This window comes from Antennarius striatus, chromosome 12 (assembly GCF_040054535.1).
Source record: "Antennarius striatus isolate MH-2024 chromosome 12, ASM4005453v1, whole genome shotgun sequence".
Lineage (NCBI taxonomy): Eukaryota > Metazoa > Chordata > Actinopteri > Lophiiformes > Antennariidae > Antennarius > Antennarius striatus.
The window spans coordinates 16,597,332-16,611,039 of record NC_090787.1 but is presented as its reverse complement, the minus strand read 5'-3'; the positions used below and the strand labels follow the sequence as shown (position 1 = coordinate 16,611,039).

Sequence of the window (13,708 nt, the reverse complement as noted above, 5' to 3'; positions counted from 1 at the left end):
TAACATTCCTGGATGATGCAGTAACTCTTACTAGCAATCAAAAAGCAAAAATTTAGTTCCTGACTCAAATTTCTTTTATAAGCCATTTTATTTGTCGGAACTTCTCTATACATTTGATTTTTCTGACTTTTTTTGTTTGCAATTTTAAAAAATATTTACTTTTAAAAATTGTCTACAATGAAATGTATCCCATAACAACTACACTGGTGTTCTGCTCTTAGATGCTTTTGCAGCAAATGAATTAAAAACCATGAAATAAACACATAAAAATGCTTTCCAAAAGCGTGAAACTTTGCATTACTGGTGTCTTTAATTTAGCAGAGTATTATTAAAAACTAATGGAAAAACAAGCAGTTTCTTTTAAATGACAAGCAGCATACCCTATAGAGAATTTACAATTTACATTTTTATAATATGCATCATCCCGCATGGCTAAATGATTAGACCTAGAAGCATCACAGTAATATTACACATGCACACATAAAGAGAAGAGAGTGAACAGAGATGGACAACTAAAGTAAAGATGAGATGATGAATGTCAGGGTAGCAAAATAAATGTCAACAAGTTGTTTTTTTAAGTTGAGATTCTCTTCCATCAGACGGTTCGGCAGCATCGTGCCTCTGTGCTTTTTCTCCCCCCACATTTCAAAGAAAGTCTTTGCTCTAAATGAAGTATTTTTGAGATGACTCTACGATAAGCAGCAGGTGGACGACTTTGGCTGCTCTAATATCGACTCCCTGCGAAGATCATCTGGGATTTTTCCTTCGGGACCCCAAAGATTGAGCTCCCCATAAATGCCCATGTCGATCATCTCCTCTTGCCAGGGGATGGGGATGTTGCCGGAGGAAAACTCATCGAAAAAGGCTTTATCAGGATCCTCCAAGGTAACTCCCTTCACCGAAGAGAACGCCCCGACGTCGTCCAGGTTTTTGGCGTACACGACTTTTGGATCGGGGACGAAAGGAGGAGGCAGAATACCTGTAGAGGTGAGAAGAGAAAACACAGGAGGAGTGAAGCCATCTTTATGAGGTGTCACATGACTCTGACCAAGTGTGTAAACGGTACCTGCATTGAGTTTCCTCCAGTTGAGGTCACTGAAGAACGGGTGGGCTCTGATGTCATCGCAGCACTCATTCTTAAATCCCATCCTCTGGTCCACCTCTTTGGCGAGCAGGCCGTCGCAGAGCGACTTCGCGTGCTCGCTGAAACTGTCCGGATAGGCCACCACCCGCGTCAGCATGCGCTCCTTCATTTCTTCACGTTCAACCTGAAAACAAGAAAAACATCTACTTTTAACATTTTCCAAAAATAAGAAATGAGCTCTCTTCGAGGACGCGCAGCATCATGTCACCTTTCCTCAAGTTGATCTATGAAACATTAAATCAAAATGTCTACATGTGAAGCATGATGGGATGTTTTCAAATCATAGCTTAAGTAGTGAAAGAATAAGGCTTATTATTATTATTATTATTATTATTGGTTTTCGCGAAGTTTGTAAACCGCATTAATCCAGAAACCTATTGATTGATCACTTTTTTCCATAAACATATAGTTGCGTTGAGTTTGGGGGGGAGTGATTTTATTGGTTGCCCTGAATGAATTTTCATTTTCTTTGATTTCATTCTGTTCCAGATTCAATGAGACACAACACACCTTTTCTCCTCTGTTTCTGAACGGGTTCTTCGCAGCCAGGAACTCAAACAGAGTCACTCCCAACGTGAAGTAGTCGACTGACGAGTTGTATTTCTCTCCTTTCAGCATCTCTGGCGCCATGTACCCTGAAGCATGAATGGAAAACCCCATTAGGCAGGTAAAATGAATTTAAAAACAGAAACCTGCCATCTTGATAGAGACAAGACCCACCTGGTGTCCCAGCATATCCTTTGGTCACGGTTTTACCTTCTTTCAGCTCCACAGCAAGACCCAGATCTGATATACGAACGTTCCCTAGTGGACAAAAAGACAGATGAGCAGCTTGACACACAGGGATACGGACACGCGGTCTAACAACGCTTTACCATCATTATCTAGGAGCACGTTTTCTGGTTTGAGATCCCTGTAGATGATTCTTTTCTGGTGGAGGTGCTCCAAGCCTTGGATGATCTGTGCGATGTAGAAACATGCTCTGGACTCAGAGAAGCCTGGATTGTTCTCATCAACCAGGTAGATGTGGTACCTTCAGGGACCAGAGAACAAATGAATGTATCGTCTGCATACATGTTCAACATTAAATGTTTAAAACTCAATATCTGAGGTGTATGTACTTATTTGACATGGCATGATCCTTCTGTTACCATGCTCTTATCTTGAAGGCAGTGTGCACACATGAAGATGTGATTTGCAAGAAATTAAAGCATAATTGGAGAGGAAATGCAGCATATGTGGATGAAAGTGACTTCAACCAATGGCTGGGTTTTTGGTTTTTTTTGGAAGAATGAATTGAGGTAGTTTTTATGATAATAAGACGTTCATGTGTCCGAAAAACACACACACTGATGTTTTTGTATATAATCCCAGCCACGGTACCTAGAAAGCATTATCCTGCAATTGATTCTGGTGCATGATTGTTAATAAATACATTTTTAATTATAGAATTATAAGATCTCTCATACTGGGGTGACTACACTGCATATACTATCTGTGTTGGACAGTTTGCTATCCAAATGTATGTCCTGTAAATTCAGCAGTAACACAGAAGCGAGTGGATGAAGAACATTTGCTTTCACTTCTTCTTCTTCACTGGGCCTCTTGTGTTCCCGTTCGGGTTTCCCAGAATGTGATCTTACTTGAGATCTCCTCCGTTCATGATGGTCATGACCAGACAAAGTTCCTCCTTTGTCTGGAAGGCATACGCCAAAGACACAATGAAGCGACTGTGAACCTTCTCCAGAATCCTCTTCTCCACCATCGCCCCCTATAGAAGCACATGAGGAAAGACACTTTGGAGAAACCACTGCAGAGGGACACATTCAGGGGAGCTGAAGAGGATTATCCTCACATGCATGATATCTGAATAAAAGGTTGAAGTATATTTCGACTGGTGACCTCATATAACTGTGCCAAGAAGTTCCATTCAGAAGAGCTTTCCACTAAAGCTTATGCTAATCGCTCTATCCCTCTCTCACTTGTTTAATACTGCAGGCTAAAGCCAAACAAAACAGAAGCAGGGACAAAGACGATTAGCACCATCGCAGGGCGTTCTCTCTGGAACGCCAAGCCAACAAAATACCTTTAATAGTCAAAACTGTTGGATGCGTCGCAAATCTCATCTGAGGAAATTACTGCACACATTGTGTAAAGAGGAGCAGGGGTCAAAGTTTATCTACTGAACTCTGGTTTTCGCGAATTTACACACTACTGCCTTTTTTTTCCAGGCAAATACATAAATATTTTGCACATTGGATAACATAAAGGATTAAAACTTAATTCTCACCCTTTAACTCTGGGGGAGTCCTTAAAACGGCTGCACACATTGTCTGCTGGTACACAAACGGGCCATCTCATTAAAGTAATATAGTAATATAGTAATACAGAATATTTTTTCTTTCAATGCATCAGATCTTTTCAGACCGATCCATAGATATCAATTTTATTATAATTTTTTTAAATGATTATTATTTATGTTTATAAGGACTTTGCCATTACAACCCTGTTTTACTTTCAATGGGAAAAACACTAAATATGGAATATTTCCCAAAGTTAGTGCAAAGGTAAATACTTCTGGTAAAGATATTGCAACCTTGACCTTGCCAATACTTGATAACAATTAATTTAACTAATCCGTTTAAATCCATCAGGATAAAAGCATCCTGTCTCAATGCAGACGAGCGGCTGCCTAGTGAGTGAAGGATGATGGTTCTCACCTCATAACCTTTCCTCTTCTTCAATCTCTTCTTGTTCAGTTTCTTACAGGCGTACAGTTTCCCGGTGGCTTTCATCTGACAGGCTGACACCTCCCCAAACCCACCTTTCCCCAGTACACGGAAGTCCAGGAACCAGTCCACATCCATGGGCTGCATCTCCAGCCACTTCCACTGCAGGAACCGCTTCAGATACAGGCTCTCCATGAAGAACATATAGGGGGCTTCCCGCAAATAGTCCAGTGTTTTCGCCAGCGCTGCAGAGAACAAGTCATCGCCTACGGCCTCCTGGCCTTCTTTCACCTTAGCTATGATGTCCTCGGGCAGGAAGGGGCAGTAGAGTTTGGCAGACGGATCCATGTAACGCTTGACAATCTTTGAGGCCTTCTTCTCCCTGTCGGAATCCTCTGCCAGGTCGTAGTCCTCGATGTCTCGCCACAAACGGCAAGGCCCGTTGTATTCTTGATTGGCATCCAAGAATTCCCTAAAGAGGCGCTTACCTATGGGCTGTTCCACGCAGACCGAATCGAAGGCCAGGTCCAGGGTGTCCCTCAGGCCCTCGCACACGGTGATGTGCGGCAGTTTGAGACGAGAATGGTACTTCTTATCCCGAGCCGCCGCCGGGTTGGAGCCATCGATGCTTCCGCGAGCATTGATGTAAGCAGAATTTGCCACCACCGTGGTCAGTCCTCCGATATCCATCGTGAGGGGAAGGAGGCTGTTAGGCAGCGCCGAGAGGAGGCATTTCAGTGGGAGCTAGGGATTGGTGTCTCAACTAGCACACTCAGAGCCGTACCACCCTAACACACACACACCTGAGTCAACACCTTTACAGTAATCCATTAACACCCTAATGCCCCAGACAAGCACATGATAAGAGAAGAACTGCATATGAAGCTGGAGTGTCACCAGTCAGTCTGCTGGGACCCTCATGTGGAAACCATTCAGGAAGTCGGTGGATATTTAGTCAAGTTTGGTAACATCAACAGGAGGCCCGCATATAATTACAACATACTGGGATATTTTAGAAATACACTACATTTTTCATACTTTTACAGTCAATAAAAAGACTCCAAAGTTCAAGATGCTTTTAATTTAACTCGAATTTAATTTACTGAGGTTAATTCCATCCTCAGATAATCTGACATGGATGTAAACACAAGACTGTTTTACTATATATTATTCAAAACAGATGTGTAACAGATTATCACAGTAGTGATCCTTCAAAATGCATCCAGCCGTGCCATTCTTCTTACACTAAAATAAGTAAAAACAAAAGTTCAACACTAGCGTTTATATGAGAGACAGGTTTTGAGGGTGAAAACCTAAACATCCAACCTGTGCCTGCTGCAACTGCGTCCAGGGCCTGAGTAGTTCATGTCAAAAACATTTGGGCTTGTCATTAACTAAAGCGGGGAGTGTGTGTGTGTGTGTGTGTGCATGCGCGGGGGGAGGGCAGGGACAGTCAGCACTCAAGGAATTTTAAAAAATGATGGTAAAATATGATTTTAGAGTCCATGACGGTCGTAGAAGCAGGAGATAGCTGTTCTCACCTCCCAGAGATCCTGTTGGGTTTTCTACGTGTAGTTTTCTCTCCTCAAGCAAACGGCTCCTACAACCCACCTCTCTGGCTCGACTGTGTCGGGGACGTCGTGATCTGTGGGCTCTTTAAAGAGCCACTCGTCTGAAATGATCCGAGGGACTCAAGCTCAGCTCTTTTGGGGTCTTTTTGTGTCCCTTTTTAAAAACGACTTGGGAGCTTTTCTTTCAAATTAAAAGTGATTTGCTGATGTCACACGCTAACACCTTCATTTTGCATAAAACCACATGACGGTAGAATTATTAAAACAATCTATATTTTTAATTTGCAAACTTATATTAGATTACAGAAAAGGTATTTGGAAGAGTCAGTACATGTGTTGCTAAATTTTTAAAAGGGAGATCTTTGAAGGGGAGTACATAAAGACCTAAGCAAACACACTTTTTTTTTTACATCAATAACTTTTTGAAGGTCTAACCTTATCACTGGCCTCTAGAGGATACTATAAGCTACAATCGTTGTAGGATTTATATATTTAATTCACAAAAAAAAAAGCATATTTGTTATCTATTGGGAGTCTGGGTTAAAAAAGTCTTTACCTTGCTGGTGCCATTATTTTGTAAACACTACCAAGGTGTTAACAAGGTGATAAGAGAATTTTTTTCAATTCCAAAATACAAAAAAAAATTAAAAAAAAATTTTTTTTTTTAAAAATGCAAACAAGAGCAGGAAAAGCAGCTGCCTACAGAACCAAAGGAAGCCTGCCCAAAAACGATGAAGGGTAAGAAACTATCTCAAATTATTGCCAAGAACACAAAACAAATTGAATCAACACGTCCAAACTAAGCCCCATCCAGGGTTGCCATGACAACCTGTATCAGGCCAATCAGAATCCACGGTGTTGCACAAGCACAGCGTGATAAAGCAGACACTTTGGCTATCTTGGAACATTTTGATCATCATCATCATCATCATGCCTGCCATATGTAGTTGCAGGAAGAAAAAAAAATAGGAATAACTATTCAAACAAGTCTATTATACATTCTCCAACAGCAGTAGGTTTTACAGAAGGTCGTTTTGTGGGATGGCTTATTGAGATGCGGATTAGACACACAAAGACTTCAAGGTGGTGGCTGGGCCACAGACTACAGTTCTCTTGGGACAACACCGCCCACAGAGCTGGTGCCGGTGCTTCGGGAGCAGAAAGGATGTGTGCGACACACACCTCCATTTTCTCAAAATTCATCTACACCCCTGAGAAAGCCAGACAGAAATACAGGCATGGGGGAAACAGGGGAGGGGGGGTCAAAGACGCACACACAAAGAAGGGACTACACTCCCACGGGTGAAGGTGGCTTGAAGGACTGTTTGTTGGAGCGGCGAGCGGAGACCGGTTAGTCCTCGTCGTCATTCTCGTCGTACTCGTCTTCGTCGTCGTCGTCCCCCATATAAGAAACCGGAGTCTCTACGCGAGAGCCGCTGTAGTGAGAGTCGTTCGAGCTGGAGGCCATGGTGCCGTCAGTGCAGCCGTCGCTGGAAGAGGAGGACGATGGGAGTTTATTCGTGTGCTCTGACATAACGGTCGAACACAACAACTGTTATTCTGTCCCGTTTCTCCGGTCAATTACAAATCAGAACTCTCACCTGGCTGGGTAACGGGCTCCGTTGGCTGAGGACCCTCCACTGATGTACACATTACTGATGGGACCCTTGGCCATTTCTGCAAACATGTAAAATGCCAAAAAATATTTAGCTTCTGGATTCGTTTCATAGAGAAACCACATTTAATTCAGATCACGTCAAAATGATAAAAAATCTGCACAGGGATGAGTCTAAAAACTTGCAAAAAAAGGAATTCCTACACACTTACTGTACTAATATGCTAAATAAAACTTCCAAAAGGAACTCAATATGAAAAAGAGGATCTGTGAGACCCACCTATAACGTAGGGCTCCAGAGCTTTGGGCACCAGGCTGCGTGCGACCTTCAGGTCCTCTGGAGAACACTTCCCCACCTCCAGACCACAGGCCATACCCATCCGCTTCAGCACCTCGATGTCGTCATGGATCTCAAACATGCTGTCGAAATTGAACAAATACTCAAACCTGCGGATGAGAAAGAGGAAGACCAGGAAACACAAAGGATTAATTATACACTGAAACACACGATTTGAAAACATATCCACTACATTGAACAACATATAACCCAAAAGGATGCACAGTATTTTCCGCACTATAAGGCGTACTGGAAAATAAGGCCCACCTCCAATGAATCTCCTATTTTAAAGCTTTTTTTTATATATAAGGCACACTGGATTACAAGGCGCACTGTCGGCTTTTGAGAAAATTAAAGGCTTTTAAGTGCGCCTTATAATGCAGAAAATACTGTAATCATGTAAACACAGAAACACAGCATGGGATCACAAGTATGAATAGTGGGACGTTTAAAATACTCTGATTGACCCCAAACTAGAACTTTAAAGTGATCCATCTGTGGTTGGTTGAGGTCACAACGTCCTCACAGTTTCACAGGGAACAGGACTGACCTTGGATATAAAAGCCAAACTCAAAAAAAGTAACGTCATTATGGTTCAATTAAAACGACCGAAGCTAAGAAACGAAACGAGAACTTGTTGCTGTTGCAAAATCCTTCTTGCTTGATTTAAAAGCAACATCCAGACTCAGATACAGAAGGTGGCACTACCCACCTCTAAAACGACACGTGAACCGCTGATTAATTCATTTCATGAGTTGATGATTCTGACAGACAGATGTTTTAATCAACAGATGTTTCCATCCCTCAGCGGAGGTAAAAGGCACTGAATGACAGTTTGCTTCCTCCAATTTTTTTTTTCTTGCATTCAACTAAATAATTGTTGTGTAGAGACTCCAGTAGGAGAGTCTCTACACAATTAATGATTAAACCCTCTTCTGTGTGTCTGTGTGTGTGTCTCACACTGATCCTGACACTGAAAATCATTTCCCAAACTCCACACAGGTTTGAATTTGAGCCTCCAGTCAGACTCGTAAGTATAGGCATAAGGCACTGGAGTTTGATTAGTGTCCAACACCGCTTTTTTCTTTTGATCTTAATAAAATACATGCTGAAGAAAAATGCTCGTACTTGTCATTGGAAATGCTGCAGTCGATGACGGTCTTCTTGCTGGTGTTGACGATGATGAAGGGAAGATGGATGATGGAGTTGGGAGGTGGAGGTCTGTTTGCCTGCTGCTCTGTCTGTCTGTTCCGCTGAACCAGGTTTTTAAAAGCTATTTGCTGTAAGACGAGATTGAACACAGATGACTCAACTACAGGAAGTACATTTAAATCGACAACGTAAAAGAAAACACGTCAAAAAACACGGATGACTGACGCAGCAGTCTGCGTAGTTCAAGAAGTCCAGCTACAGAAATCTAAAACATTCACATCATCACCCTAAATGAATGTTTTGTACATTATGATCCAATGCACACCTAATAAGTACTTATATAGAAGTACAGAAAATATATTGCAGTGCAGCTCAACAGTGCCTATGACCTATGTAATAAACGTGTTATTACACAAATAAAGTGCCTCTTCAATAAATTCTCAATGAGGAAAAAAGATGTTTCTGATGTTATCACAGCGAACAACCGTCCCAACAGAACCGACGTGGTTACCATGGCGACTGGAGTAGATAACACTGATGACAGGCCTTCATGCCCACCTGTAGTATGAGCTCCTGAAGCTGCGACTGTTTCTGTTTAATCCTTTCCAGCCGCCGTTGCCTCTCCACCTAGAGTTAAAATAAAAGAACGGTGATTAAAAATGATGACGAACCACAACATGTGAAACAGAACTCTATATTTCTACCTCTAAGTTTTGGCACTCTTGCGCTGAGTTGGTGGGAAGCCCAATCCATTTGATCTCTTTCTTTTCTTTCGAGATGATGTTCATGGCCATGAGCACATTAAGAGCATCGTACACACGCCGCCGGATGTTTTTCTGGTCGTACACATGCTAAAAGAATAAAAATAAGAAAAAAACAAACTTTAAACAACTCTGTAAAGTCTTGGATTATAATACTTCCATTTGTCCACATATTTCCTTTGTCTGCAAAAAAAATGTGGCATCGTTGTGGTTTGATCGCGACGCTGTAGTACTCACCGCGTCATTGGGTGACATGTGGTTGTCTGAGGAGCTGAATTCTGCGACCAGTTCATCTGCGACTTCGTTGTAGGTGGTTATTCCTTTTTTCTGCACCTTCTCACACACTTTCATGGAAAAATGCCTCAAGCCCTTCCCGTTCTTCTCTCCTTTCTTGCCTCGTTTGCTGCAGACAGAACGGATCAAACAAACGCGCTTACTTGTCAGACCAGTAATCAGTGCTGCAAACTTTCGATATTTCATGTTCAACGTCAAACTTGACGGATGATTAAAAATATCAATTCTGTCTCATTCTTACAAACTGAAGGAAAATAGAAAAGGCTTACCCTGATGACCAAGGGGAGGCATCAGACGGCTGGCTCTGAGTGAGGAACTGGGAACTGGGTGTATGTGGACTGTTAACCAAAATGGTATTTGATACTGTAGGCCTCTGTGGTGTTCCAATCACCTACAAAGCAAAAGGAAGGGAGGCAATATTACAAAATGGGTTCCAGCTTCTCAAAAAGAGCTTCGACACATCCGCCCACTTTTTCTGGGTTGTGCAACATAACCAGTAAATGATAGTTGTTTGAAAAAAACAAAAATAGGAAACCCAACACATATTACTAATCCAGGCATGTTAACTAACTACTGTAATGTTGGTTAGGAACATCATGGATGAAAGAAATGACTGAAAATATTTATCCATAATACTGATATAAGGCATCAGATAGGTGATTTATCTCTTCACTAAGGTGATATCTAAGTACATCTCCTCACTAATCTGATATCCATTATGTATACATTCCATGTATGTAAAGGGATGATGGGTGTAATCCTGCTGACAGGAGAGTTGATAAGCTTAGGATCAACTGCCTCCACCTACCCTCTGCTCGGTCACCTCACAATGATAATGGAGGGGCTTACACAACAGTAAGACAGTCGCCGAACCCGGTGAATTAATCTCTACGCAATTACACCTGCAGCATTCTGATAACTAAGAAAACTTTAAATACCTGCTGAATAATTATAAGTGATCGTATAAATTTGGACTAGAAATCACTTCATTCTAACATTATATATTCATACAGTTGAATTGTTGTATGGAGCAGCGCTCACCATGTGTGGCACATGATGCATGTGTGCAGCAATGTTCACATTGGACTGCCCAAGAGTTTTGGACAGTAGCTGTTTGGCCACAGGGACAGCTGTCGGCTGGACAGTAACCAGAGACAGGACGCCTAAGAGAAGAAATAAGAACAGCCATGAACGCAGCTTTTGATTGACACTCCATTGCCCCCTATCGTGCAACTACCAGCAAGTAACCAACAACCACTGCGGAAAGAACAGTAACTGCTTTGTTGGATAGGATATTAGTAAGACTAGTTTATGTGCAATGCAAATATTCTGTACTGTCAGAAGATGCTGGATTTAGGTTTTTACTACTAACTCGTACCTTTGCTCGGGCTCAGATTCTGATCGATGAAAACCTTCAGCTCTCCATTTGTCTCAATTAGACCAGCCTGCAAAAGACATGAACGTAACACACTCTATAATTATATTACAGACACAATGAGTCCTTAGCACATGGAAAAGATATGACTCAACCAAAACAACTAATACATGGGTGACATGCCCATTTTTTGCTTAAAAAACAGGACTTTACTTACATCTTTAGCCATGATCCCAAAGGACCGGAGGAGTTGAGCTTCAAGTTGAAATTAAAATGTTCTGTGGCACCAGTCAGACCCCTGGAAGGAGAGAGGGCAAACTATTATCAATGACAACGATATGCTTCAAATATCACTAGCAGAGTTTTCCATTGTGATCCCCGAGCTTTAACATTTGATTTGGTTTTGTGTTAAATTGTAGTGCACTTAAAACTGAGGCCCATGTCAACTGTTTGCTGACAGCCCACTCCACACAGCTACATCACTCACGTTACCGGCTGTTATCAGAGCAAATTCATCAACCGAATTTGAATTTCGATCATTCTTAATAGTTTAAAGTTCTGGGAAAATCATGAAGCACAATATATGCAAAAAAGAATTGGAGCACCCTCTGATGCTGGTAACTTTTGCGGCGCTATACAAGGCCTACTTCAGGTACCGAGCACGTCCGGAGGAAAGGCATCGTCTAACTTCTGCTACAGGTCACACATGCTAAGTTTACCGCGCTGGCTTAAAGCTGTTCATTTAATAAAGTGAGTGCACAAGATTGTTAGAGTCATTAAAGATGTATATGTTAGAAACAACATCAATAATCGCACGACGACAGCAATGAATAATCTTTTGTTGAACGCAGCTAGCTAACAGAGCTAACAGCGAGATTCAACTTGGTGGCGCTGGCTAGCCAGTTAGCTAGCTAGCTTATGCACGTTTTGAAAGGATTTATATTAAAATTTAGCGATCATTGCTTCAATGCTGCAGGTTGCAGACAAATTTGAATATGGGCTAACGTTAAGAAATGTCTGCGCGTTTCGCACAGAGAATGAAGACTATAAAAGTGATTTCGTGCACTTACGAGTGCACTCTCCTGTTTCTTCGACGGCTGTTGTTGTTGGCATTTGAGAATGGAGGAAGAGGAGGTCTAAATCCCTACCAAACAGGAAACAAACTGGGCAATGTCGAAAGAATTTTCAATAATTCCGCAATTAATATAATGGAAAACATTTTATTGATGAAACTGATTTATTCCATGTTGTTTCTTTTTATTTGCTCCAAGGATCCCGCCCTCTGCTATTATACAGTAATACCAGAATTAGCCTGGTCCAGTCTATAAACATAAAAAGTGATTGTTTCTGATAGAACCATTAAAAAACTAACCAGATAGAGTTAACGATGGAGAAGAAATAATATGAGTTTTATTCAAACTGAATGCAATTCAAAATTCACACGCAGAAATATTTAAAAACTTTTGACATACTTGTTCTTTAATCTTATTTATACTTTGACAGTCAACGATCTCCTATTGTAGAAAACTGTCAGTCAACTAGAGTAAGCTGCTCACCCCTGAGTTACATTCAGAAACCCTTTGCTAAATTTTTATTCTACTGTAGTCGGATATATTAATTTATATATAATGCATACGCGCATATCCTAATTGTTATTACAAATAAAATTTTAACCTTTATAATTGTTTAAACTAACGTTACTTGTGGGATGTGATCAATAAATTAACACTAACGCAGGACATTTATTTTTCTATTACGTTGCTTAAGGATGCTCGGGGATACTGAGGAACACGTATTGTTTACTATGAGCCGGCCTGATAACATCGATCCTTTCAGTTTGATCACACTCGCCGTGGGCCGTCAACTGACAAACATTAACATAACCAAACTTCCCCTGTTGATATCGCTAGTTTGCTACACACGCTAATTGTGCAACTTATTGGAGTATATATTTAGCACAACTAAAAATAAAAGTTATTTAGCACATAACTCGTATTTTTGCTAATCAGAAAGTTCTATTTCGTCATTTAGCGACGGGCTAACTCGCGATTACGTTTCAAAACCCCGGAACATCAGCGCTTTGTTAGCCAACTAGCGATACAAACAGCTAGATACTGACGGACAAGCTAAGCCCTCAGACGTCTCCCGCAACGCCGACAGATTTAGTAAAATTAGTAAACTGTTGGTTTTTTATGTGTTGACGATATACTGAAAATCATATAACAGTATAAAGACATACACGTTGAGATATCTATTTGTTGCAGCTGAGCGGCGAGTCAAAAGCTGAATGACATGGCTTACCGGTACCTTTCACAAGTTAGCCAATTTGTTAGCCTTTCCCAACCACTCTCTGCTAGCCTTGTTAGAGCAGCGCGTCTCACAATCTGATCTTGGCGGTGTCTCACTTTAGCGGCGTCTGATTGGACAGTGTCGATGAAACGTCAGCAAGGCGGTCAAAGTTGTTAACGCCCACAGCCTACATCTTCTCTGATTGGTGGATTGCGGCCAACCTCAGAGACAACCCACATATATCGCCACCTATTGGTTGGGGGTGTGAGGAGTTCGCCTTCACCTTGTCTTTTAGTTCACAAATTTTGTACAATGTTTTGCACCTGGTTGATAATTAGAACCCGTGGACTCAAATCTTGCAGGATGCAAAGTGTGTTATTTTTTCCTTAGAATTAGTTATTATAACTGCAAAAATATACGAGATTTGAAGCAAACTCAATG

General features: G+C 41.4%; 2 protein-coding genes across 5 annotated transcripts; both read right to left on the bottom strand.

Moving 5' to 3' along the window:
* Nucleotides 1-10: 10 nt before the first annotated feature.
* On the bottom strand, nucleotides 11-4,657 carry LOC137605394 (rhodopsin kinase GRK1-like). 2 transcript variants are annotated; one of them, XM_068330063.1, is made up of 7 exons: nucleotides 3,865-4,655; nucleotides 2,788-2,915; nucleotides 2,020-2,177; nucleotides 1,865-1,948; nucleotides 1,655-1,779; nucleotides 1,067-1,268; nucleotides 23-979 (listed from the first exon to the last, which is right to left on the bottom strand). In XM_068330063.1, exons 1-7 carry the CDS (start codon nucleotides 4,561-4,563, stop codon nucleotides 690-692), a joined length of 1,686 nt encoding a protein of 561 aa, XP_068186164.1. In that variant the 5' UTR covers nucleotides 4,564-4,655; the 3' UTR covers nucleotides 23-689. The 2 variants fall into 2 exon arrangements, with proteins under 2 accessions (XP_068186163.1, XP_068186164.1); XM_068330062.1 differs by having other exon boundaries at nucleotides 11-1,268; nucleotides 3,865-4,657.
* A 281-nt stretch (nucleotides 4,658-4,938) lies between these two features.
* Nucleotides 4,939-13,332, bottom strand: LOC137604904 (transcription factor Dp-1-like). Of its 3 annotated transcripts, none has more exons than XM_068329142.1 (12): nucleotides 13,280-13,332; nucleotides 11,196-11,276; nucleotides 10,982-11,048; nucleotides 10,645-10,766; nucleotides 9,873-9,994; nucleotides 9,547-9,712; nucleotides 9,253-9,399; nucleotides 9,107-9,175; nucleotides 8,525-8,676; nucleotides 7,340-7,506; nucleotides 7,046-7,121; nucleotides 4,939-6,934 (listed from the first exon to the last, which is right to left on the bottom strand). In XM_068329142.1, exons 2-12 carry the CDS (start codon nucleotides 11,205-11,207, stop codon nucleotides 6,796-6,798), a joined length of 1,239 nt encoding a protein of 412 aa, XP_068185243.1. In that variant the 5' UTR covers nucleotides 11,208-11,276; nucleotides 13,280-13,332; the 3' UTR covers nucleotides 4,939-6,795. The 3 variants fall into 3 exon arrangements, with proteins under 3 accessions (XP_068185243.1, XP_068185244.1, XP_068185242.1); XM_068329143.1 differs by having other exon boundaries at nucleotides 13,286-13,323; XM_068329141.1 differs by lacking the exon at nucleotides 13,280-13,332 and adding an exon at nucleotides 12,049-12,116.
* Nucleotides 13,333-13,708: the final 376 nt, after the last annotated feature.